This window comes from Balaenoptera physalus (genome assembly GCF_965194825.1).
Source record: "Balaenoptera physalus genome assembly, chromosome: 20".
In the NCBI taxonomy this organism is placed as follows: domain Eukaryota; kingdom Metazoa; phylum Chordata; class Mammalia; order Artiodactyla; family Balaenopteridae; genus Balaenoptera; species Balaenoptera physalus.
The window spans coordinates 63,351,618-63,378,381 of NC_138901.1; the positions used below are offsets into that span (position 1 = coordinate 63,351,618).

At 42.5% G+C, this 26,764-nt stretch overlaps 1 protein-coding gene across 9 annotated transcripts in view; it reads left to right on the forward strand.

The window, feature by feature from the left end:
• Positions 1-4,001: 4,001 nt before the first annotated feature.
• Positions 4,002-26,764, forward strand: part of AKAP10 (A-kinase anchoring protein 10) — a 55,159-nt gene continuing 32,396 nt past the window's right edge. For 8 of the 9 annotated variants that reach the window (XM_082441058.1, XM_082441060.1, XM_082441061.1 and 5 more), the window contains exons 1-4: positions 4,003-4,261; positions 11,637-11,684; positions 17,094-17,276; positions 19,762-20,301. In XM_082441058.1, coding sequence (XP_082297184.1) covers positions 4,174-4,261; positions 11,637-11,684; positions 17,094-17,276; positions 19,762-20,301 — 859 coding nt within the window. In that variant the 5' untranslated portion in view covers positions 4,003-4,173. Of the gene's footprint in view, positions 4,262-11,636; positions 11,685-17,093; positions 17,277-19,761; positions 20,302-26,764 lie in introns of all 9 variants that reach the window. The other variant, XM_082441062.1, reaches the window with a different exon arrangement.

Genomic DNA, 26,764 nt, shown 5'->3' on the forward strand with positions numbered 1-26,764 from the left:
TTTTTTATATCCTTGACCATAGTAAGCAGCATTATGTTAAAATCTATGTCCAATAATTCCACTACCTGGCGCTCTGGTGTGACTATTCTATTACCTGCCACTTCTCTTGGCTCTTGTTCCTGACATATTATCTCTTCATGTGTCTGATATCTGTGATTGTGTGTTAGGCATTATTTTTGAAAAATTGTTTGTGGAAATAATTTGAGAATTTGGATGTTAGTATCTTATTCCAAGAGGATTTGCACTTGCTTCTATCAGGCACCTGGAGCACTAACAATCAGGATTTTCTTAATTTACTGTTAGGGATTAAGGTTTCCTGAGTCACACAGATGACTTGAAGCTGGGTTGCATCCTGGCAAGGGCTGGCGTAGATTTTTCAGAATCCCAACCCAAAGGAGGCCCTGGGCTCCAACTTCTGTCCTTTTAGTCTGTGTTGCTATCAAAAGCATCACTCAGCTTCTCAGTCTCTTTTCCATGAACAGTGGATGCTCCCAGAGCAGGAGGCCCCAAACACAGGACATGATTCACTGGATTTTGTTTTTCTTCTCTATCTTCACCTGGTAATTCTTTATTACCTTCTTATTTCTTCAATGTCTTTTAAGATTTTGTTCACCCTTTTCAGCTTTCCTCAGCAGGTGGCTGGCTGGTCCCAGTTACCTGTTCCACTGTTATTAGAAGTGAAAGTCTCTGTTATGCAAATGTAAGAGATTATTATTGTTATAATCTCCTGACTACTTGTTTTGGGTTCCTTTGATGGGAAAAATGTGCGCTAAACTCCCATTTACTTGGCATGATATAGAGATTACAGAAGAAATAAATTTTGTTAAGCCCAAATTGCTTTGATTCACCTTCGATTAAAACTAAAATCAGAGGCCACAGTTTTTTTTAGAGATAAATTTTACAGAGCTATTGATATAAATGCTTTTGATAACGTAAAACACTGGGTTATGAATTAGCCTTTGTTAGACAGTTGAGGAGAATTTTAAGTTATATGAATATATATTCTGAATTTTGTTAAAAATCTGAGTTTTTATCTGCTTATTAAAAAGCTACAAGGAGGGCTTCCCTGGTGGCGCAGTGGTTAAGAAACCGCCTGCCAATGCACGGGGCATGGGTTCGAGCCCTGGCCCAGGAAGATCCCATATGCTGCAGAGCAACTAAGTCCATGCACCACAACTACTGAAGCGGGGGCGCCTAGAACCCGTGCTCTGCTCTGCAACAAAAGAAGCCATAACAACGAGAAGCCCGCGCACTGCAATGAAGAGTAGCCCCCGCTCACTGCAACTAGAGAAAGCCCGCGCACAGCAACAAAGACCCAACACAGCCAAAAATAAAAACAAATAAATAAATTTTAAAAAAAGTACAAAGAGCTTTCTTTTCCTATAATATCAAACAATTTGTTTGAATAGTTTCCTTGATGTTATGAATGTTTGATATAGAAAACTAATGTGTTCGAATATTTGTTGTAGAACACCATTCATTTGATTTGTAAATCGTATTTGTCGTAGGAGATTAATTTTATTCACTGGCTTTGTGATAATTAACTTGCTGATTTTACCTCGCTGATTTGTTGTAATTAATACAACTGGTAGAAAAAGCCTGTGAGGATTCTCTTAAAATTAGGAACATAATGAAAGAAATTCCTTCTGGTAAAAACTAATTTTGTTTCACAAAAATTAAATTTGTTTTACGTGTAAATTAAAGTGGCTCTAACAAATTAACTTAGAAATGCAATGCAAAGTGTCAATTTGTCTCAACTGGGTATTCAGGCTAATGGAATCTTCTTGCTTATCTTGATATTGTTGTTTTATTTTACCTCTATTCATACGTGGATCATCACATTCCAAAAGATTAAATAATTCTCTTAAGGCTTCCCTAAGCATATAAACACTTTAACAGGTGGTGATTCAGAAGGCGTCTGCACTGCTAAATATCTCTCATCCCCTCATTCTTGCCCAATAAATAGACATCTCACGCTGGAACATGGGATAAGTGGGAATTAGCAGCAGGTGGAGGGAAAGACAGGAGGAAGTGGTACAAGCAAATGGCCTTGAAGTCAGACTGATGGTGATTGAAATCCTGTCCCTACCCCTTACTAAGCTTTGTGATCCTGGGTAAGTTACCCTGAGCCTCGGAGTCATCAACTGTAAATTGGGGGTAATGATGGTAGCCACCTCACAAGGGCTTTTGTGGGGGAGGTGAAGGATTACCTAAGACTGCGGTTCTAAATCACTCAGTCCCTTGAGAGCATGTGATAAGTACTGTATAAATAATGACGGCTATTATTAGCTGACTGGGATGCATTTAACCGTCTCGGGAATAAAGGCAGCTGCAGAATTTCTGTTAGGAGGGGCTCCGGAACAGAGATCACGCTGGAAGGCGCGACAGGACCCTGCTTTTAAGTTGATTCTTTGCGTAGTTGAAGAAAAGAGGAAGGAGATTTAGAGGGACTGGAGCGCTTCTCCCCGCCCCCGCACCCCTTGTGCGCTGCTCCCATCGCGGAGATGTTCGGGGCTTGTCTTGCACTCCTCCGTCCCGTCCCATGCGTTCCAACCAATCAACCAGTCAACAAACACGAAACAGCCCTACCAAGGGGTTGTGGACTCTGGAGAGAGGGCGCCGCACTTCTAGCTTGGAGGGTAGCCGCCCTGCGCTCAGGCCCCCGCTAGATGCCCCTGACTCCTTACACCGACCCAGTGGGAACCCACCGAGACCCACCCCAGCCCCGCTCGCCCTGGACATCAGCTCCATCTCCCTTTCCAAGGAGCAGGGGCAGGATCCGGGGTTTCACCGGCTACAGACCGCATAGAGTGGTCCCCCTGAGCCAGGCTGGTGTCAGCGCACAGCTGACCCGGGGGCGCCGCTCGGACCCGCTGCAGCCTCCACCATCAGACAGAGGTCCATTCCCAGCACCTGCTCAGGTCGGGGACACACTCGGGCAGCCACAGCCGCGGCCGGTCTCCTGTTCCCGCCCGGACACCCTCCCCACCCAGGGAGAGGCTTGACCTTGGCTCTGGAGCCGACTCTGAGGTTCAGGCTTCGCCTCCAGTTAGGACGTGACCTTGGGCAGGTTATGTTTGTGTGTCCGGTTTCCCCCATACCAAGATCACCCCCAAGGACCATCATCAATCTGGAGGGTTTGGCACCTGCGCTCAGAGAACTTTCAATACGCATCAGCTGTGATTACCTTACATGCCCCGAACCCAGACAAATGTATCAACCTGCTCTGATTGTATGCTGAAAAGACCCCGGGTTCTGGTTACAATCTCAACTGCAGTCTCAGCAGAGACACGCTGAATAATCTGGGACCAGCTGCCCCTTCTCTCTGGACCTCTGCTGCTCCGTCCGTCACCTGATCGACGTCATTGATTTGAAAAACCCATTTATTGATCTTACAGGCTCCTCCCTGGCAGGAGCGCCCAGCTACAGGGATTACGCAGTCCTGTGGGAGGGGCCCCACGGGCGGGAGGCTGGTCACTCTGCTTTAGAGGCCAGGGCGGTCAGAGGTTCATAGGAAAATGGCATTTGAACGAGGCTGGAAGGATGACCCACTGGAGTCCGCCCGGTAAATAATGGCGAGGCTTTTATGTCGCTGCCCTTTCAGAGCTGAGCGTTCGCAGGGATCGCGTCCTGTAGTAGGCCCACGCTCCTCCTCCACGTTTGAGGTCGCGGGGACCGCGGAGCCGCACAGAGCAGGTGGTGCCCGGAGTCCGCATCCCGGGACCTGGCCCGCATCTCGAGGCCCGCTCCGGGGTCCGCTGGCTAGGAGCGCGGGGGTGCGGCCGCTCTGGCCGCCAGTGCCCTGGCCACACTAGGCTGTGGCAGGGGCCCCGCTTCCGGGAGGGTTGGCTCGGCTCGGGCAGCGCCCGCGCAGTCCCAGCGCGCGAGAGCCGGAGGGTCCCGAGCCGAACGCAGGCCGCGCGCGCGCGCGCGCGTCACGTGGGCGGCGCGGGCGCGCCCCGCCGCGGGAGGGGGCGGGGTCGGCGCGCGACCTCCCGTGAAGCCCCGCGCGGGGAAGGACCGGAATTCCGGGCGGGCGGCTTGTTGTTAACATGGCGGCGGGAGCTACCGGCACGTCTCCAGGAGGCGGCGGGGCCCACACCCGGAAGACGGGTCTCTTTTCGGCCTAGCGCGGCGGCCGCTGCGGACCCGGAAGTCCGGGCCGGTTGCTGAATGAGGGGAGCCGGGTCCTCTCCGCGCCAGTCCCCCCGCGCCCTCCGCCCCGACCCGGGCCCCGCCATGTCCTTCTTCCGGCGGAAAGGTAACGAGGGGCGCGGACGGGCGCGGGGCCGGGCCTGGGGCGGCGGGTGGCGGCGAGGCCGAGGCTGAGGCGCGGAAGGACGCTCTGTGCACCGGACCCGCGGTCTTGCGAGAGGGAGCGGGGCCTCCGCGCGGGCGGGCGGGCACCCAGCCGGTTCCGAAGTGTGTGCCGGGACCCGCGCGGGGTGGTGCGTTTTGCGGACACACAGCTTTTCGGGGGCGGGGCGGTGCGTGTGTGTGAGTTTGTACCAGAAGAAGGGAATTCCTTCCGTACTTTCTTTACGGAAGTCTCGGACTTGTCAGAATATTGAGGGGTTTATGTCTAAAAGCAACACGTGAAAAAATTGGTTTCTTCAACTAGTGCTCTTTTCCAGTTTCCCCTTTTTTCGGGGGGTGAGGTGGGGGAGCGGGATTCTGCTGTCCGTAAAGTGACTGCTTAACTTATGGCTAAAAGTCCCCTAACGAAAACGACTCCTTTTGATGAATTAGCAAGTTTACTAAGTACTGGAACCCAAACTTAAGAAACAAACTGCTTATATTTATGATTTTCAGTAGTAGCTGCCCAATTTTTGAGTAGAGGCAGCTTGATTTTGAGCCTGGGTAAGGTTGTTGGCGTTTCGTTACCGGTACATATCCAGAGTGGACAAGTGTGGGCCTTCTGGGTTGATTAGTGGTTCTTGTATCGATTCTCGTTGCTTCCGGGAAAATTTACCAGGCAAAAACGGGTTTTTGGGAAAGCACTAAACTAAATCAGGGACTTGGGTTCACGTGACAGCTCTGCTACTAACTCTGTCACCTGGGACAGAAAAATGTTAACCCACTTTCCTCTCTCACCTGAGAATTCAATGATTCCTAAAGGCCCCATTCAACTCTATAAATTAAGGAATTTCTTTTAAGTACGCACAGAGTTTTAATAACTGATGCCATGTGATGAGTGAATGAAACCATGATGAGTGAATGCAAACCACTCTGAATGAATGAAAGCGGTAAAATGGTACAAGGAAGCTCTATTGGTAAGGTACCTTGGTATAGTTAATAGCTCTCTAATTTGTTTGAGTGTTGGAATGGTTAGTTGTAGTGTTTTTTTCGGGGGGGGAGCATTCTGTGTATAATGAGGCAAATTGCATGTTGCACAATAGACTGTTGTCTCTATTCAACAAATACTTTTGAACGTCCACTGTTTGCCAGGCACTGTGCTAAGCCCTCAGTATTAAGCACTGAACAAGACAAAATCCTTATATCCATAGAGCTTGTTGTCTGCTGGGGTAGACGGACAATAAATCTCTCTCTCTCTGTCTCCCTCTCACTCTCTGTCTCCCTCTCTCTGTTTACAAATTGAATACAGTGTTATGAAAGAGCTTGAGAGAAGAAACATTTCGGTTTGATGTTAGTCGAAGGCCTCAGCAGGTGACCTTGAAACTTAGAGCTGAAGGAACAGCAGGAGGTAACGTATAGACGCCAGGGAAGAGCATTCTAGGCTCAGGGAATAACGTGTTCAGAGGCTGGGAGGCAAGAGTTTGGTGTCCTTCAGGAAAGAAAAGAAGCCCACTGTGACTCGGGCTTAGAGAGGTAGACAAGGATCAGATGATTCAGAGCTTTGTAGGTCACGGTTAGGTGTTATTCCAAGTGCAGAAACAATATTACTTTTAAAATTTTGAAGAGGGGTGATTTGCTCTCTTTTTATGTTTTCAAAAGATCATTCTAGATGCTTTTTGGAAACTGGATGTGGCAAGAATAGAAACTGGAGATGGTCTTATTTAGGGATCCCATCCAGTCTCTGAATACCATTTTTAAATACCACCTATCTGCTGATGACTCCCAAATTTACATCCCCAGCTTGGATTCTCTGCCCTGAATCCAAACTGTGTATCCAACCGTTGGTCCACTTTATACCTCTACCTAATAGATGTCTAATAGATAAATCTTTAGCCTACTGTATCTAAAATTTCCCCTTAGATTTAGTCCTCCTAAACCTGTACATCACTTTTTCTCATCTTAACAAATTACATTTCTGGCCTTTTAGTTGCTCAGGCTAAAACTTTAATACCTTCTTGAACCTCTTTCTCTCCTACTGTATATCTGATCTGTTAGGTCTACCCCAGAATATACCCAAATCCAGCCACTTCTCGCCATCCGTGACCATTAACACCCTGGTCTAGGGAGTCATCTCTATTTAGGTTGGGTGGTTAAGGAAGTCCTCTGAGGGATGTCATTCAGATCTCAGCTTAAATGTCAAGAGGAAGCCGGTTTTATGAAGATCAAGGAAGCAGCATTATTTTGCTATAGGCTTCAATTTGGTTTCCCTTCTTCCATTCTTGACGCCTGTGGTGTATTTTCGAAATGCATTCTGCCACACCTCTGTTCAGATTCCCTCAGTGGCTTCCTGTACATGGCCCTCCATAATCTAGGTCCCATTTCTTCTCTGTGCTCATCTCCTGCTTTCTTTCTCCATCATTCTTCCATTTATATTGGCCTCCTTGTTGTTAAGTACATTCCCACCTCAGGGCCTTTGCACTTACTCTCTCTGCCTGGAAACCTCTTCCCACAGATATGTGCTTATTTTGTCCCCCATCTTCTTCAGGTTTTTGATTAATTGACATCTTAGTGAAGCTTTCTCTGACCAGCTCGCTTAAGATTGTAGTCCCCAGGCCCTGCACTCCCATCCCGTCACCCTACTTTATTTTTTCTGTAGCATTTGTCACCATCTGCTGTACTGTGTGTTTTATTAGGATGGAAGATGATTTCTGTTCATGGCTGTATCCCCATGTCTAGATTAGTGCCTGGGATATAGTTAGGAAATTAGTAAATATTTGTTGAATAATTAAAGTAAGAAAAATATTAGGAAGTAATAAGTGCTGTGCAGGGAATTTAAACAGTGATGTGGGAGCAGATCACCAGATGACAGTTTGTGTTTGGATAGTGAGGGAAGGCTTCTCTGAGCAGATGGTATTTAAATTGAGGTGTCAATGAGGAAGGAGAGCCAGCCTTGCAAAGGTAAAAGGAACTGCATTCTGGCTGGAAAGAACTGGTAGTACAAACATCCTGAGGCAGGAAAGAGCGGGGTTTGTTCAAGGACAGAAAGAAAGCTGAAATGTGCTGGGAGTGGAGGGCGATGGGGCATGTTTCAGAGATAGAGATAGCATGACTTGAGTAATGATTGGAGTGAAGGAAGACTGGGAAAGCTTTGGAAAGCTTAGACATGGGGTAGGAGGAGTCCAGAGCTCTCTTCCGGCAGTTGTGAGTTTGCGGAAACTCTTGGACGTCCGTGTGGATATGTCAAGGAGGCAGTTGGATGTACAGGTCTGTAGTTCTGGGAGGGGATCAGAATTTGAGTTCTGAATCTGGACTTAGAAGTATTTTGCATAAATGATGGTTAAAGACACAGGCCTAAATGAGCTCATCTGTGGAGTACATATGGGATATGAATTAGTTGTGTTGAAAGGCTATGGTACCGTAACAAAGAGACACTAAGTACAATGGCTCAAACAAGGTAGGCCTTTATTTCTGTCTTGTGTAACCGTCCAAGTCCCTGGTCATCAGGTGGCTTTGCTTCACGATCATTCAGGAATCATTTTCCTCCCATTGTGTTACTCCTCTTTCTCTTAGGGTATAGTCTGTGTTATCAAAGCCAGATCATGGTCCTTTCTGTCAGCTCTCTGACTCCTGATAAGGGGAAAGAGAAGCTTTGGCCAGAAATGGCACATACCTCTTCTGTTCACATTTCATTGCTGAGGACCGAGTCATATGGTCACAGTTAATTAACTCAGGGGCTTCTGGGAAATGGAGAGAAGCTAGCCAGTTGTGTGCCAGGATACAACCCTCTTACTAGGAAGGCCAGGTAGAACCCTCTACAACCCTCTACAGTGGCCAGGTAGAATCTCCTGCCATGCTGTAGACAAGGAGAGAGCTCCGGGGTTAATCCAGCTTTTAGAAGTTGAGGAACATGAGTCATTGGCAAAGGAGAATCGACAAGAAAACGCCAGTGATACAGGAGTACAATATCATGGAAGCTAAGAGAAGATAATACATCAAAAAGGAGGGGTAAACGGGGAAGGGGCTGGAAGGGGCCATTGGGGTAAGGGTGGGGGGTTGTTGTTTTTAAGATAAAAGATGCTAAGCACGTTTGTTCTAGGAAGGAGCCAGTAGAGAGGGAGAAAATGATACCGAAGAGAGGTGTTACTTTCAGGAGTGAAGTTCTTGAAAAGACCTTAGGAGCTGGGATTAAAGCCTGGCTGTATCAAGATTTGATTAGGATACACTGCAGCTGGAAATGGCAATCGATACAACCACTTGTTTAAAAGTTTAAAAACTTTCAAACAATGCTATAACTTGTTTATGAATACGTAAATATATTAAAGAGTAAAAATGATGGAAACCATAAACATTCAATTTCTGAAATTTTTCTCTAGGAAGAGGGGGAATGAGTTGAGGGAGGGACTTTAGTTGTAACTGCAGTGTTTTATTTCTTTTAAAAATTCTTCTGAAGCAAATATGGCATAATGTTAAGATTTGCTAAACCTGAGTGTTCCTCATGTTAAGGTCTAGTCTTGCCTTTGTTTTAAATGTTTCATAATAATAATAAATTATTATTTTTATAGAAGAAATAGTGCAAAATAGGATGACAAACCACGATAAATGTAAATAGAATAAAATCTCTATTGCTAAAAAATCTTACAAAAGTCCATATAAAGATGGACTAAAAGGTAAAGACTCAAGTTGGGTAATAAACCAAAATGCAGCTATTTACCAGAGACACAACCAAAACATAAGGACATAGAGAAATTGAAAATAAATGGATGCAAAGATATATCAGGCAAATGTTAACTAGAAGAAAGTTTGTGTGGTAGATGAAATACTTTAAAGCATAAAATACCATTAGGGATAAGAAGGCCTGTAAATTATGATAAAATGAAAAAGGTACTAAGAAGATAAAATTTTGAACTTGTTTGTATCTAAATCAGTTTCAAAATGTATAAAACAAAATGTACAGAATTACCAGGAGAAGTCAACAAATTCGTCATCATAGTTAGAGTTTTAAGAATGTTCTTTTTTAGAAATAAAGAGCAGTAATCACAATAAAAAGAAATGGGTTAACCCAGACAATAAAAAGATGGTGATCTTCAGATTGGTTTCCTGTTCTGTACTGTTTAAATGTTAAAAAGGTCATGGAAAAGTTAAAAGTAAAAGGCTGGAGAAGCATATCAGGGATATACAAACAGAAGGAAAGCTAGCATAGTCTTCACAATAGCACACACATGAAAAAAAGATGGAAAAGTTAAGTTTTGTGAGGGAAAGGGAACAAGAGTCATTATTCACAGATAATATGATTGCATACATAGAATATTCAAGAAAATCTAGGCTTCCCTGGTGGCACAGTGGTTATGAACCCGCCTGCCAGTGCAGGGGACATGGGTTCGAGCCCTGGTCCAGGAAGATCCCACATGCCGCGGAGCAACTAAGCCCATGCGCCACAACTACTGAACCTGCTCTCTAGAGCCTGTGAGCCACAACTACTGAGCCCACGTGCCACAACTACTGAAGCCTGCGCACCTAGAGCCCGTGCTCTGCAACAAGAGAAGCCGCCGCAATGAGAACCCCAGGCACCACAACAAAGAGTAGCCCCCGCTCGCCGCAACTAGAGAAAGCCCGCGTACAGCAACAGAGACCCGACGCAGCCAAAAAATAATTAATTTTTTTTTTAAAAAGAAAAAACATGGGCTTCCCTGGGGGCGCAGTGGTTGAGAATCTGCCTGGCAATGCAGGGGACATGGGTTCGAGCCCTGGTCTGGGAAGATCCCACATGCCGCGGAGCGACTAGGCCCGTGAGCCACAGTTGCTGAGCCTGCGCATCTGGAGCCTGTGCGTCTGGAGCCTGTGCTCCACAGCAAGAGAGGCAGTGACAGTGAGAGGCCCGCGCACCTCGATGAAGAGTGGCCCCCACTTGCTGCAACTAGAGAAAGCCCTCGCACAGAAACGAAGACCCAATACAGCCATAAATAAATAAATTAATTAATTAATTAAAAAAATTTTAAAAAGAAAAAACATAAGAAAAGTAAAGTGGGCTGTGTCAGATCCCGTAAGTTTCTCACTTGGCTTGAGCTGCCATGCTCCTTCCTTCTTGCATGTGATCTTGCTAGTGTGTCTGCATTAGAATTTCCAGTGTTTTGTGTAATAGAGGAGAAATGGTGTAATTTTTTTTTAAATTTATTTATTTTATTTATTTTTGGCTGCGTTGGGTCTTCCTTGCTGTGTGTGTGCTTTCTCTAGTTGCAGAGAGCGGGGGCTACTCTTCGTTGTGGTGCGTGGGCTTCCCATTGTGTTGGCTTCTCTTGTTGCGGAGCACGGGCTCTAGGCACACGGGTGTCCGTAGTTGTGGCTTGCGGGCTCTAGAGCGCAGGCTCAGTAGTTGTGGCGCACGGGCTTCGTTGCTCCGCGGCATGTGGGAACTTTCCGGACCAGGGCTTGAACCCTTGTCCCCTGCATTGGCAGGCGAATTCTTAACCACTGCGCCACCAGGGAAGCCCGAAATGGTATAATTTTTTAAGAGACAGTTGTTAAAGCTTGAGTAGTAGAAGTTTTAGAATGTTTGTAAGTTTAGAATATTTGTATTTGATGCTGTGGCAGGGATACACAGGAAGTCAGAGATGTTACACAACCAGAGAACTCTGTCTTTTTTTTCAGGTTGCATCTAGTAGTGAGTGGCACATGGTAATAATGTTAACTAGCGTCTTAAGTTTACTGTGTCCTAGCTCCTCTTGTAAGACCTTTACAAGTACTTATGTTTTCATCCACAACCCTCTCAGGTAGTCTCCACTGTGGCTGGTGGAGAACCACACTGGGCAAGTACATGTTCGGTTTTGCTATGCTGGCTGGGAGGTGCTCTTGAGATGTCCATTTACACACGTTATCTTAACCACACAGTAATTCTACAGTCTGAGTTTTTAACCAGAGGTAAAAGAGTGATTTTTTTAGGGTCTAGCAGACCAGGGTTGAAATCCTGCCTGTTGAAATGACTCTTGACTAGCTCATAACAGTGACCTAGTTTTGTAAATGAAGGAAGTTGAGACCCAGAGAATTAAAGTAACTTGTCCAGCATCACATGGCTATTGAATGGCAGAGCCCAAATTTGAACCCAGGTGTTCTGATCTTGTCTCTCCTTAAGCTCTGAACGTACTTGACCAAATGCTGTTCAAAGATCACTTCCTGAGAGAAACTTCCCCTGACAACTGCCTTGCCCCGCCCTGCTCCAGGGCAGCTCGCCCGTTGTTGGGGAACTTTGAACACACCTGTCAGAATAGAGCTGGTGTGATTTTTACAAGGCCTGGAAGGGGGTTTCTGGTTGTAGAAGTTGGTCATGGTGCTCTCTTCTCTTCCAGTGAAAGGCAGAGAGCAAGAGAAGACCTCAGATGTCAAGTCAGTTAAAGGTGAGTCACCGTGTTGCAGTGATGAACTCTTTCATCCTGTTACGTTCTCCCTTCTTTTGCCATTAATCGTCTCTGCCTTCTTTTATAATTACTGATGACTGTGACTTAACTTATATACTCTTCAACACCCACCATGTAATAGGCTGTTACTAAGCGTTTATTGGTTGTCCTAGTGATTCCGGTGAACCAGTGTCATCCGTACTAATCACACATTTGGTTGTTCCCCACAAGCAACTAGTTGACTGTATTTTAAAAAAACAAAAAGCAGAAAATACTCTTTCCTGAGCAGTCTGACCACTGACTTACGAAGCCTGGTTTTCTGTGGTTTATCTGGAAGTATGGTTGCTTACAGTTTTCACTTCCTTATTACTTTGGATGAATGGCCTTAACCTAAAATTTATTTGGAGTCCTTTATTGGAATCAATATATTGTCCTTATTTATAGGTAAGAGCATGTTTTCTTTAGATTGTAATCTCTGCTGTAGTTTTGACTGATTTCATTATGTCAATGTACAAAAATTGAAATGGGAAAATTATAATGAAAATTACTTTCATGACCATTACCTACAAATTTCATAGATGTAATTTATTTACGTGAATTCTAAAGATTGCCACTTATTTAGATTTTTCTTTTAAATGTTTGTATGTTGTGTGGCTAGTAACTCCATATGCTCAAATTGCCAGGGGGATACTAATTATAACTTAGAGGTTTGTAAGATTAGGGAAGAAGTAGGGTAGCTTACAGCCTTATTTTCTGCTTATTTCTGATAATTTAAAGCCAGTTGGTTCATATTGCCTTTTTTAAGGAGAATTTGATTGATGTTGGTAAAGACTTCAAGCCCTCAGGAGGCAGAGGTTTGTAAAATTAGGGAAGAAGTAGGGTAGCTTACAGCCTTATTTTCTGCTTATTTCTGATAATTTAAAGCCAGTTGGTTCATATTGCCTTTTTTAAGGAGAATTTGATTGATGTTGGTAAAGACTTCAAGCCCTCAGCAAGCAGAGGCTTGTGAAGACTAGCCTTGATTGTAGTAGCAAGAGGGACTTTGATGTCCGAGGCACACCAGCCTCCGACAGTGTGACCTGGGGGAACTTTCCTCATTTGTACAACGAGGGGATTGGCCTCCCTAACTCCTCAATCTGTCCCAGACTAAAACACTCCATGCTTGTACTCCATTTATGACAGTACATAGTCTGTGCTCACATTCACTGCCTTAACTTTAGAATAACACAGACGCAGCAGGGAAACAGGCCCTCAAGAAGTTTGCAGTCTGATTAGAAGGACAAACTCAGACCCAGAACAGTAGCAAATAAACCAGAATCATAACAACTATAGTTTATTGAGCACCTGTTCTGTTCTAGGTGTTAGACAAAAACTGTGGCTGTAACGGTGAACAAAAAAGCCTTGGATCCACATCCTGCCCTCGTTGAACGTACACATTGGTGGTAGGAAGAGGAACACGGGTCAGATGACGCACACACGGCTTGGGCTAGACCAGCAGTGATGGGGATAAAGAGACCCGGACAGGGCTGTGTGGGAGGTGGGGTAGACAGGGCTTTGTTCTCCATCAGGTGTGAGGGCGAGGAAGCTGAGGCTGGCACCCAGCTTTCTGGCAGGCCTAACACTGCGGCTGGTGCAGAACCACACCGGGCCAGTACCTGCTCCTTTTTGCTATGCTGGCTGGGAGGTGCTCTTGAGACGTCCTTTTACACACATTATCTTAACCACACAGTAATTCTGCAGTCCGAGTAACCAGATAAAAGAGTGATTTTCTAGAGTCTAGCAGACCGAGGTTGAAATCCTGCCTGTTGAAATGCCTCTTTACTACCTCATTGACTTAGGGCAAAGCACTTAACTTTGTTCTGTTTGTGTATTCATCTCCAAAATGAGGTAAATACTGGTCTTGCAGCATTGTTGTGAGAGATAAATGAAATAATGTACCCCAAAAAAAGTACATCAAGAAACCAGTACAGGGCTTCCCTGGTGGCGCAGTGGTTAAGAACCCACCTGCCAATGCAGAGGACACGGGTTCGAGCCCTGGTCCGGGAAGATCCCACGTGCCGCGGAGCAACTAAGCCCATGTGCCACAACTACTGAGCCTGCGCTCTAGAGCCCATGAGCCACAACTACCGAGCCCATGTGCTGCAACTACTGAAGCCCGCACGCCTAGAGCCCGTGCTCCGCAACAAGAGAAGCCACTGCAATGAGAAGCCTGCCTACTGCAACAAGAGTAGCCCCCTCTCTCCGCAACTAGAGGAAGCCTGTGCGCAGCAGCGAAGACCCAACACGGCCAAAAATAAATAAGTTTATTTTAAAAAAAAGAAAAAAAGAAAAGAAACCAGTACAGTGCCTCATACATAGTAGGTTTTATATTGGTAGCTATTACCATTTTAACAGAGTAGGCCCTTGATATGTTGGATTAGTTGTTAGTTATTAGTATTACAGGGAGTTCAGAGGAATTTGAGATCAGCAGATGGTTTCTGGAGCATAGGGAAGCCTTCATAGAAATGAGACTTAATGTGTATGAAATTTGAATGATAAGGATTTGAATGAAAGAGTCAGTTCTTCCTCTTTCCCCTACCAGCCCAGCTGCTTATTTCTTTGAGTATATACTGGGCAGAAGGACCTTCAGACTACTAAAAGGAAATTTTTAAGATAGATTGAGGTCAGATAGTAGAGGGTCTTAAAGACCAGAAAAGAGTTGAGACAGAGAAAACAGGGAACCACTATGGGCTTTTGAGCAGGATGCTGATGCTTTACATATGGCATTTATAGAGGTTAGCCTGGAAGAGTCATATAGGATGGAGACCCTAGATGTGCTTTGCTGTGATACAAGAAGACCTGTACTAAGGGTGTGGTGTTGAAAATAAACAGGTCAGTATCTTGAAGGAAAAGTCAACAGATCTTGACAAGTAAACGGGTATAGTGAGGAAGAATGGGTCCAAGATCTTGAGCTTTAGGGACTGGTGGATTGACAGAGATAGGAAAATTAGAGAAGGAGAATTAGTCTGGAAGAAGATGTTTTAAGTTTGACGTTTGGAAAAATTGGTCTTGAGATGGTAAAGATGACAAATGAGAGGTTGGTTAGTAGCAAATAATTAGAGCCACAGGCTGGAAGCCGAGCTCAGAGGTCAGCCTGAGATCAGGTCAGGGTCCCCTCTGCCTCCAGCTCTGCAGGGCTGAGCCCTTGGAGCTGGCGCTGGGAGGGCCCGAATCAAGCGCGTGTGTGAGACTTTCCCCTTGAATCAGCCAGAGTTACAGTTCACTCTGTTCTGTCTATTTTAGATAACAATTTAGATTTTAGATATCTGTTTTAGCTAAAGTTTTATCTATTTTACAGACATATCAAGGTCCCACTTAAGTTTATTTGGGTGGGGGGAGCTTACAGCTAAAAAAAAAAAAGTTTGGAAAAGATGGCTCTCGGGCTTCCCTGGTGGCGGAGTGGTTGAGAATCTGCCTGCCAATGCAGGGGACACGGGTTCGAGCCCTGGTCTGGGAAGATCCCACATGCCGCGGAGCAACTGGGCCCGTGAGCCACAATTACTGAGCCTGCGCGTCTGGAGCCTGTGCCCCGCAGCAAGAGAGGCCGCGACAGTGAGAGGCACGCGCACCGCGATGAAGAGTGGCCCCCCCTCGCCACAACTAGAGAAAGCCCTCGCACAGAAACGAAGACCCAACACAGCCATAAATAAAAATAAATTAATTAATTAATTAAAAAAAAAAGATTGCTCTAGTAATAACTGAAGGTTTGAGAATAAATGTGCTTTCTAGCAGAAGGATTAAAAGAAGAACAGAGAACCTTGGGAAGCAGAGGAGTGATGTATGGGCGTTGATATGTGCATTAAAGAGAAGGGGAGGGAGGAGCACTTGAGAGAGGAGAGTGCGGGACCACAGAGGCCTCAGGGAGATGGGATGTGAGGAAGGAGCGTGTGAGGGAAGTTGTTCTAACAGAGAAGTTAAGAAAGAGAGAAGAAGGCTTGCACAAATGAGTTAGTATTATTTCACATCATCATACACGTCTAATTAGGAAACAATCAGAAAGTCTTACTGTTCTTTTTTTTTTTTTTTAAACATCTTTATTGGAGTATAATTGCTTTACAATGGTGCGCCAGTTTCTGCTTCATAACAAAGTGAATCAGTCATACATATAGTCTCACTGTTCTTGATGCATGGTATTTGTAGCTTGTCTATACAAAAAACTAGATATTATTGTTTATAAACCTACCAAAATGATTCTGCTCCCTTCAATTTATCATAAAAATAAAAACAAAAAACAGCTTCCTTCTAAAATTGAAAAAATCATTTGAAGACAACTCCATTGCATAATTCTCCCAACTCTTATTGAATGACTGATAAATACATTTTCCTCAGATAAACATTCTCATCTGCTTTATCCTGTAAACACATCTCACAGTAATAGATTGAATTACAGTACTATGTATTCTTCATAGGAGGTATTACGTGGTGTCACTCAGATTCTGTGTCCGGGAACCGTTTGCTAAGATTGAGAGCACTTATCTGTTGACCAATTTATCATAAATTGGCTGCTCAATAAAATAAGTGGTGCTAGTAGACAGAAGTTTAGTCATCTGAGAGTATTTATATTGAGGGTGTGGAATGCTCAGTGACCTGTATGTTTCTAGCCTTCTTGCTATAGCAATGCACTAAACCAAAACTTCTTAAAAACCTTTTATGAGAGTCTTTGATATTTGTGTAGAATAAATGGAATAGGTGGAATGTTAATTCAGCTGTAGCAACAAGTTCATAGGGTTACCTTGACCATATTATAATATGGAGTTGATGATTTCCTATTAACACATTGGTGACTAACCTCTTTATTCTGGAGTCAAAAGGATGATATTAATATTTCTTCAGACTACTAAAGAAAATATATTTTGTGAATTTTTAAGTATGCTTCATCTTTAGGCAGCTTGAACTTTGATCAGTTTTTATTAGATGGTGGAATTTTGTTACTCAATTAAAAAGTAAAATAAGGATCCTGAAGAGTATTTTTCTAATTTTTTTCCCATAAGCTTTTATTTTGGAATTTTAATTTTGTTCCTTCAGCAAGCAAGTATTAAGGAATTGAAAAGGGTCCATGTTTCAGAATGTTTGCTACCTTTGGTACTTTCTGTCTTCAGAAGAGTTCTCAAAGAGAACTCAAAGATCTCTCTTTTAAGTTACATTTTTGGCACAGTATTTTGAGAATTACAAATAATAGTAGGACATTTCTTTCCAATTTTCTGCTGCTTGGTTAACTTAACCGTTTCCCCAAGTATTTTTGTTGAGTGTATATACTTAAGAGAGGTGTTACAAAATCTAATTTTTAAAGTTCCCTTAAAGTCCTCTTAGGAGACAGTTTTAGACTATCAAATTGTGTTTAATTTTTAACAATTTTTTGAAAAATTATAGCTTCAGTATCCGTACATTCCCCACCAAAAAGCACTAAAAATCATGCCTTGCTGGAGGCTGCAGGACCAAGTCACGTTGCAATCAATGCCATTTCTGCCAACATGGACTCCTTTTCAAGTAGTAGGACGGCAACACTTAAGAAGCAGCCCAGCCACATGGAGGCCGCTCATTTTGGTGACCTGGGTAAGTGACTTTCAGTTTTTGTTGACTTCCTAGGAGGAGGGAATGAGTATAACATGTGAAATTCCTGCCAAAGGATACCGAACTGTGTAATTGGATGGGACTTTGAAAAAAATGTTTTAACTGAAATAACAGCTATAAGTGTAATTAATGGGTGACTCCATGCTGTGTTTCTGTAAATATGAAAAGCATGCCCAGTAGAAAAATGGGCCATTTCCAGAAGAAGAAATACATTTGGCCACTAAATATATGAAAAGGATGCCTCACTGCAGTAATACTAGTGAAATGCAAATTAAAATAATGAGTTAATGTTCCCCCTAACACACTGGCAAATATTTAAAGTTTGATAATTGGAATGTTAATGTAGATGCAGAGAAATAACCACTCCTGTATAGCGGAAGTATAAATTGGTAAAGATTTTTTCGAAGGCAGTTTGCAAGTATTTATCAAAAGATAAAGTATAAGATGTAGCCCTCAGATATGCTCCCATATTTGCACAAAAATGTATGTACAAGTATGTGTGAGGCTATTCATTGCAGTAATGTTTATGATAGCAAAAAATTAGGAGCAACATACAAATATCCATTAATAGAGAAGTAATCCAATTGTGATATACCCATACTCTGGAATACTGTGTAGCTATATGAAAGCCTGCAGAAGACATTGAGAAATGTCTAAGATATGTTAAAGTGAAAAAAGGTGGTCACGTAGTGGTATATGTAGTAGGATCTCTGTTATGTTAAAATAATTCCTCCCTCTCCCCACAAAAAATGAAAAGACGTGCAGGAGATCCTTGTTTTCTGAATATTTGTTGCCCAAATTTCTGTATTATAAAAATTGTATGTCAGTTTATCATAAATTGAAAAAAATCTGTGAATGGATTGACTTTACTAAAATTAGTCCCTCTTTTGATACCTCTCTCTGCTTAACTTTTGTGTGTGTTCAGAGCTGAGGTGTCAAAGTCTTTGTGGGTCACCCTCAGCAGTGCACTGCAAATGACATTTGTGTTGGTCACAAAGTAAAATTGTAAGTTTCACTGGATTACTCATATGTCTGGTGGGAATAAATGGTAGAGCCACTCTGGAAAACAGTTCGGCAGTTTCTTATAAAGCTAATCATGCAGTTACCATATGATCCAGCCGTTGCAGTTTTAGGCATTTATCCCAGAGAAATGGAAACTTATGTCCACAAAAAACCTGTACACCAGTGTTCATAGCAGCTTAAAAACCAAAAACTGGGTGTCCTTCAACAGGTGAATGGTAAACAAACCGGTACATCCATTACCGCAGAACACTACTCAGCAGTAAAAAAAAAAAAAAGAACAAACTCTTGATACATATAACAGCTTGGGCGAATCTCAAGGGGATTCTGCTGAGAGAGAAATGTTACTCTGTTCTGGGGATGGCGGAGAGGTAGAATGGGAGACAGAAGAGCGCTTGCCATTGCCTGGGGTGGAGGAGGCAGCTGTGAGAGGCCGCATGAGGCACCTTTGTGTCACGCGGCTGTTCCGTGTCTTGTTGGTGTTTACACGAATCTACACATGGGACAAAATTGCATAGGACTAAATACACAAGTGAGTGCTGGTAAAACGGGGGAAATCTGAATACGGTTGGTGGATTGTGTCAGCGTCAGTATCTTGGTGTGATATATTGAACTGCAGTTTGAAAGGTGCTACCATAGGGGAAACTGGGTAGAGGGTGCACAGGTTCTCTCTGTGTTACTTCTTCTACCTGCACGTGAATCTGCCAGTATCTCAAAATTGGAAGTTTAATTTAAAAAAGTGCTTTATGTCTTACAATGGGTTGAGATTTCCTGAAGTTCATGAAAAGAGATGTTGGCAGAGATGGACTAGCTAACATTGCCAGTAGGATAGTTAGCAAGGATGATGATACGCGAAGTGCTTCAGAAGAAACATCAAAGGGTCAAGAAAAGCCCTTTTGAAAAACTGATGAAGCCCTCAGTGAATTTTATGAAAATGAGCCTCTTTATGTCATGCTGTGAAAGTTAAAATTTTTTTATTTTTTTCTTTATTCTGATAATTAGCTTGTGGTTATAATCATAACCTAAATTTAGTTAACTATAAAATAAACTTCTAAGTTTTATTAAGTTTGGTTTTATTTTTCAAGATAAAATCGCAGAGCTAGCTCTTTATTTTGTTATAAATAATGCTAAGAGTTCATAGCATCTTTCTAGCTATATCCACACATCCACAATTTTTCCTCAGGGTAAGTTCCTAGAAACGGAGTTACTGGATTGAAAATCCAAAGAGGTCTTGCCATTTTACATTCTCATCATCCGTTTTGCTATGCCCTGGTTAGTGCTTGTTATTTTTTAAAAAAACATCTTTCAGTTTGACAGGCAAAAATGTTATCTTCTATTAATTTGCTTTTCTGAGATTTTTAATGAGGTTGAGTTTTTAAATATTTTTATTGTAAGTTTTGGCGGTTGTTGTCTGTTACTGAACTGCTAACTCTTCTGCTTCTTTTAGGCAGATCTTGTCTGGACTACCAGACTCCAGAGACCAAATCGAGTCTTTCAAAGACCCTTGAACAAGTCTTGCATGACACTGTTGTCCTCCCTTATTTCATTCAATTCATGGAACTTCGGAGAATGGAGCATTTGGTTAAGTTTTGGTTAGAGGCTGAAAGTTTTCACTCTACAACTTGGTCCCGAATAAGAGCACACAGTCTGAACACGGTGAAGCAGAGCTCACTGGCTGAACCTGTCTCTCCTTCTAAAAAGCACGAAACTACAGCAGCTTTTGTAACTGACTCTCTTGACAAGAGATTGGAGGATTCTAGCTCAGCCCAGTTGGAAGGAATTGACCTGAATAATAGAACTAGCAACACGCAGACTCACTTGCTGCTTTCCCAGGAATGTGACAGTGCCCATTCTCTCCGCCTGGAAACGGCCAGAACAGGAGCTCATCGGGGTTCCGTGGAAACCCAGGAATCCTCCAGATTTATAGTAGCCAGTAGAAGTAGTCCCTCTTCTCCACTAAAGGAATTATCAGGAAAATTAATGAAAAGTAAGTGTGTGATTTTTGTCTCTCTTTATCCTGTTTTGTTGTGTGTTTTTTTTGAATTTTTTTGTATCTGTTTACAGAGTGAAACTTGAGATGGGGAATAAAAGGGTTGGAATAGTTTTCTCCCACACTCACTTGCAGATTTGGGAGTATTTGGGTAGTGCCCTGGAGTAGGGTCGGTGTATGAAAAAGGAACAGAAGGGCTGTCGACAGTGATTGGTTCCTCTAAGAAAGACGTTGGCAGAATTAACAAGTGAAGAAGGGTTGGGGTCATCCTGCTTTTTCCCTTCCACAGATTTTGAAATCAGATCCTTACCCAGATAGGCTGATTTCAGCCCTGTCTCAGTCTTAGTTTTATTACTATTTTACAGTAGTGTGCAGATAAAATTATTTTTTAATTGCCAGCAGGTGACATTAATTGAGTTCTGTGCTAGGGGTGTACTTGGATTTCATGGAATAATCACAGCATCCCTGTGAGGTAGGCGGTTACCCTGTTTTACATGTGAGAAAGCCATGGTTTAGGAAGGTGGAGGAGCCTTCCGGGGTTACACATCGAGTGGGAGCTGGGATTAAAGCCCTGGCATCTCGACAGCAGCACCTCTTTCTCTTTTCTGTTAGTTTGGAAATAACAGGCTCTTCACTTTTCAATTCTCACCTCCTGGAATTCTGATTAGACAGCTTCCAATCCGTGCTTGTCCTCTTCTCTTTTATCTTTTCTTTTCTCAGAGGTCTAGATGATTTCTTTTCTGGTTTTTCCTTGTGTGTTTTTTTCTTTTCTCTTTTCTATGACGACTTTATGAGGGCAGTTTTAAGGTCCACAGCGTAATTGAGGGGAAGGTACAGAAATTTCCTTTATGCCCTTCTGCCCCCGCACATGCATCGCCTCCCCAGCTGTGAATAACCCCCACCAGGGTGGAGCACTTGTTGGCATCAGTGAACCTGCCTGGGCACATCGTAATTACCCAAAGTCCGTAGTTTACTTTAGGGTTCACTCCTGGTATTGTATGTTCTCTGGGTTTGGGCAAATGTATAACAACATGTAACTGTCATTATGGTGTCACACAGAACATTTTCACTGCCCTAAAAATCCTCTGTGCTCTACTTGTTCATCTCTGTATACCTGCTAATTTGACCCTGGCAACCACTGATTTTTTTCCTCTCTCCACAGTTTTGCGTTTTCCAGAAGGTCATGTAGTTAGAATCATATATAGTAGCCTTTTCAGATTGGTGGTGACTTCTTCATATCTTTTAGTTTATTGATTCTCTCTTAAAATGGGTCTAATCTGCTACTGAGTCAGTCTTTAACATGTTATTTTAATCTAAAAGTTAGTGAATTTTTCATTTCTAGAAATTTTGTTTCTTCAGATTTGCCTGGTCGTTTTTTAATTTCTTAGTCCTTTAGCCCTCCATCCCACTTTTGAGCCTGTTTCTTATTTATTTAAATTTATTAAACATATATTCATTATCTGAGAAGCCCAGTATCCCAGTTTTTGTGTATTTGAATCAGCATTTATTTGTTTCTTCAGATTCACACTCTTGGTAGCCTGTGATTTTAATGGGTTTTGGCTGTGAATATATGTCTTAGGATTTTTATCTTTGGTAATTCTTTGAGGACTCTGATTAAATTGCGTTATTGCAGAGTGTATTTACATTTGCTTTTTAAAAAATATTTATTTATTTATTTTTGGCTGCATTGGGTCTTCGTTGCTGTGCGTGGGCTTTCTCTAGCTGTGGCGAGCGGGGCCTCCTCTTCCTTGAGGTGCATGGGCTTCTCATTTTCAGTGGCTTCTCTTGTTGTGGAGCACGGGCTCTAGGCGCGCGGGCGTCAGTAGTTGTGGCATGTGGTTCAGTAGTTGTGACTCGCAGGCTCTAGAGCACAGGCTCAGTAGTTGCGGCATGCGGTCTTAGTTGCTCTGCGGCATGTGGGATCTTCCTGGACCAGGGCTCGAACCCGTGTCCCTGCACTGGCAGGTGGATTCTTAACCACTGCGCCACCAGGGAAGCCCCTGCATTTGCTTTTGCCATGCTTCTGGGGCCAGCTTCATTACCATCACATTACCACTTAAAACTGAATTTTTGTCTTGGGTTTTTCAGGCCCTAAACTCTTTAAGGCCTTCTGCCTGGTTTTGGTCTAATCTACCCTGTTTGGGCCCTGGGCAGCTGCCCTTGAAAGTGCGAGCCTCAAGTCTCTTGGAGTTGGTGGATTTTCTCAGGTGAATGCCCTCTCTCTTGTACTTTTGCCCGTCTTGATTTGTACTGACTCCTACAGGTCCACAATACCTTGTCTGCAGTCCAGAAATCCAGAAAGCTTTGCCTATCACAAGTTATTTTTTAAATGAACAAAACTTGACCTGAAGGGATGTGAGCTTATTGCAGAGTCATGAATGTGATCGTCTCACATGCTGCTGGGGTATTAAAATGGTATATATAGGGAGTTCCCTGGGAGTCCAGTGGTTACAACTTCAGAAGCAGTATTCTAACAAATTCAATAAAGACTAAAATTTTTTTAAAATGGTATATATGAACACAGTGCGTTACCTCTGTAAAAACCTCAAATTCCGAATTCTAAAATATTAGTGGTCCCAAAACTTTCAGATAAGGAGACTGCTTGTACTTGTTTCTGTTTCTCACTATTTCCCACAATCTCTGATGTAGTTTTCAAAAGCATTTTGGGAGAATTCAGTATTAGGAAGTGTTTCTTTGAACATCTAGTGAGGCCTGTTTCTGGAAATGAAAGTCCGAAGTCTGTTTCTTTGATTGTAATACAGTTTATTGTTTTTGGAAACTGTCTTTGTTTTGGTGTTAATTTATTTCAATAGCAGTGGAGTCATTAAAACAGTACTAGTTTTTCATTTTTTGTTATTTAAAAATTTTGCATGCAGTGAATTTGACACCTTTTGATGTGTACTTGAGTTTTAACACATGCATAGATTCCTGTAACTGTCATCTGTTAACTTTAATATAATAGCCAGTCATTTTACCAGCAGAAGCAAGTTTACTTGGAAATAGCCAGAGGAATTGCAGTTTGAGATACGCGAATTGTGGTGGACCATAGGCAAATCCAGAGAAGGGGAGCTTGCTTTTTTTATATGGAAAAGTGGGGGCGCCGGTAGTAACCGGAGACCATCAGAGGAAGCTGGGGGGTCCAAAGTGTGGAGCCTTCTCATTGGTTGGGCTGCTACAGTGTCTGATTGGCTAGGCTGCCCTGGGGCAGAGAAAAGTTTTCTTCTTCCTGCTGGATGATAGAATAGACAACACCTTCCCGTTGAGACGTAGGTGCTGGTCTTTTCCTGTTTGGGGTAATGAGGATGCCTCGCGGGGGGGTCGTGAGAGCTCACCCTACAGGCCTGTCCCCACTCCAACTTTAGCTGAGCTTTCTTTAATTCCACACATCACAATCAGGATAAAGAGCAGTTCTGTCACCTTTGTAGTTAAACCCTCTATCCCAGCACTTGACAACCACTGATCTATTGGTCTCTTTTTTTTGCTTTTTCTGGAGTGCCATATAAGTGAATTTATATAGTATGTAGCCTTTGAGATTGGCTTCTTTCACTTAGCATAATGGCTTTGAAGTTGACCCATGTTGTTTCTGTCATTGCTTTCTGTAGCTAAGTTCCGCTGTATGGGTGTTCTGTCCATCCACCTGTTGAACCACGTTTGGATTGTTTCCAGCTTTTGATTATGAATAAAGCTGCTATAAACATTGGTGTACAGGTTTTTGTGTGGACAAAAGTTTTTATTTCTCTGGACAAATACCTAGTAGTGGATTTATGTGTTAAACGTGTGTCTAATTATATAAGAAACTGCCAAACTGTTTTGTAGAGTGGCTGCACCATTTTGCATTCCCAGCAGCAATATATGAGAGTTCTAGTTGCTTTATTTCCTTGCCAGCACTTGGTGTAATCAGCTTTTTGTTTATGTGGGGGGTTTTTTAGCCATTCTAATAGATGTGTGGTGGTATCTCATTGTGGTTTTACTTTGCATTTCCCTAATGTCTGAGGGTATTGAATGTTTTTTCATGTGCATATTTGCCATCTGTATCTTCGGTAAATTGTTCCAGTCTTTCCCAATATTTTATTGTTGAATTTTGAGGTTCTTTATATGTTCTGGATATAAGACCTTTATTGGCTATGTGACTTGCAAATGTTTTCTCCCAGTTTATAGCTTGACTTTTCATTCTCTTAACAGTATCTTTCAGAGACCAAAAGGACTTTTTTGATTAAGTCCGATTTATCAACTTTTTTCCTTTATGGATTGTGCTTTTGGAGTCATGCATAAGAGCTCTTTGCCTAATCAGAGGTCATGAAGATTTTCTCCTGTGTTTTCTTCTAAAAGTAATATGATTTTTTACTTAACATTTAGATATATGATCTATTTTCAGTTAATATTGTATAAGCGGTGGTGGTTAGGTCAAGTTTTTTTTTTCTTTTTTTCCTTTCACATGTGGACCATTCCGTACATTATTAGTTACAGACGACTCTTACGCCGTTGACTTGCCTTCGTACCGTGGCCATGTTTTTGTAGGTCTACTTCTGGACTCTCTGTTCTGTTCCGTTGGTGTATATGTCTGTTCCTTTACCTGTACCACACCGTCTTGATTACTGTAGCTTTGTAGTGAGTCTTAAGATTGGATAGTTTGAGTCCTCCAAGTTTGTTCTTTTTCAAAATTGTTTTTTCTATTCTAGGTGTCCGCCCCCCCCCCCCCCCCGATACAAATTTTAGAATAATCTTGTCAATATCTACAAGAAACCGTGCTGGGATTTTTATTGGAATTGCGTTCAGCCTATAGGTCAGTTTGGGGAGAATTTACATCTTAACTGTATTGAGCCTTAAAATCCACAGACATGACGTGTGTCTTCATTTACTTGGGTCTTTGATTTCTTTCCTCCACGTTGTATAGTTTTCGGCATACAGATCCTTAATGTGTTCTGTTATTTGGTGCTATTGTGAATAGTATGTTTAAAAATTTTTTGTACATAGAAATATCAATATGATTGACTTTTATATGTTGACCTTCTATTCTGTGGCCTTATTACTCACTTGTTATTTCTAGGAGCTTTTGTGTAGATAGCTTGAGTTTCTTGTCTTGTTCCTGACCTTAGAAAGTATTCAGTCTTTCACCATAAATTGTGAGGTTAGCTGTGGGTTTTTGTAAATACCCTTTATCAGGTTGATGACATTCCCTTCTCTTAATAGTTTACTGAGAGTTGTTGCTATGTGAATCGTGAATGGTGTTGAATTTTGTCAAATTTTTTTCTGCATCATTTGATATGACCATGTGGTTTTCCTTCTTTGGTCTGTTAATATGATGGATTACATTGATTTTTTTTTTTTTTTAATACTGAATAAGCTTGCATTCCCAGGGTAAGCCTCATTTGGTTGTGGTGTATTAGTCTTTTTATATGTTGCTGGACTTGATTTTCTAATATTTTATTGAGCATTTTTGCATCTGTTTAGATGGATATTGGTCTGTAGTCTTCTTATACTGCTTTTGTCTAGTTTTGGCATCAGTGTAATTCTGGCCCTATAAAATGCGGTGTCATTTCGTGGAAAACAGCTGACAGTATTTGTTGCCCAGTGGTAAAGTTTAAGTTTTCAAGTGAAACTTAGAATTTGGAAAACTTCTATTCACCACTGTGTGCTCTAACAGCTTTATGGAGTGTTCTGATAAGATCATTGTGATATTAATGATGTGATTTCTTTTTTTATACCATATGATGCAATGCATCAACATTTGTAAGATCTTCATAAGTCAGCAAACCAATATTTTCTACAATATTTGAAAATGTATGATGTTATAAAATCAATCATGAGTAAAAGACTCTTTAAACATGGGAGATAGACCAATAGATATTAATGTAACAATACAACAAGTTCATTGTATGGTTTCAGATTCTACATTCTAATTAAGCTTTAAGAAACTACCACTTTTCAAGTTTTGGTATAATATCAAAGAAGAATATATCCACAGTTATCTCAGAAAGCTATTAAAATACTCCTTTTCCCAATTACACATCTCTGAGGCCAGCTATTCTTGATATAAATAAAAGAAAACCATTTCTCTATTCATAACACTTATGACACCAGATACGTGGGTTTCCCACACTAAGCAATGCTCCAGTTCTCTGTGGACAGGAACTGGGTACCCGGTAGTTTAGTTCATTCTGACACTGCCTGGAGTTATTGCAGACCCTCCTCCCCCCCCCGCCTTTAAGGGCTCCATCCAGAAGACTGTCCCCCCACTTCAGATGCCAGTCACAGGTCCCAAGTTGTCACCTGTACTTCTGGCCCACCAGCTATACATCAGGGGTTTCCACTACCCCTTCCTCTTTCAATAATTTGCTACAACAGCTCAAAGAACTCAGGGAAACACTTTATTTATGTTTATTAGTCTATTATAAAGGACATTGTAAAGGATAGAAATGAACCGCCACATGAAGGGGTACATAAGGCAAGGTCCAGAAGG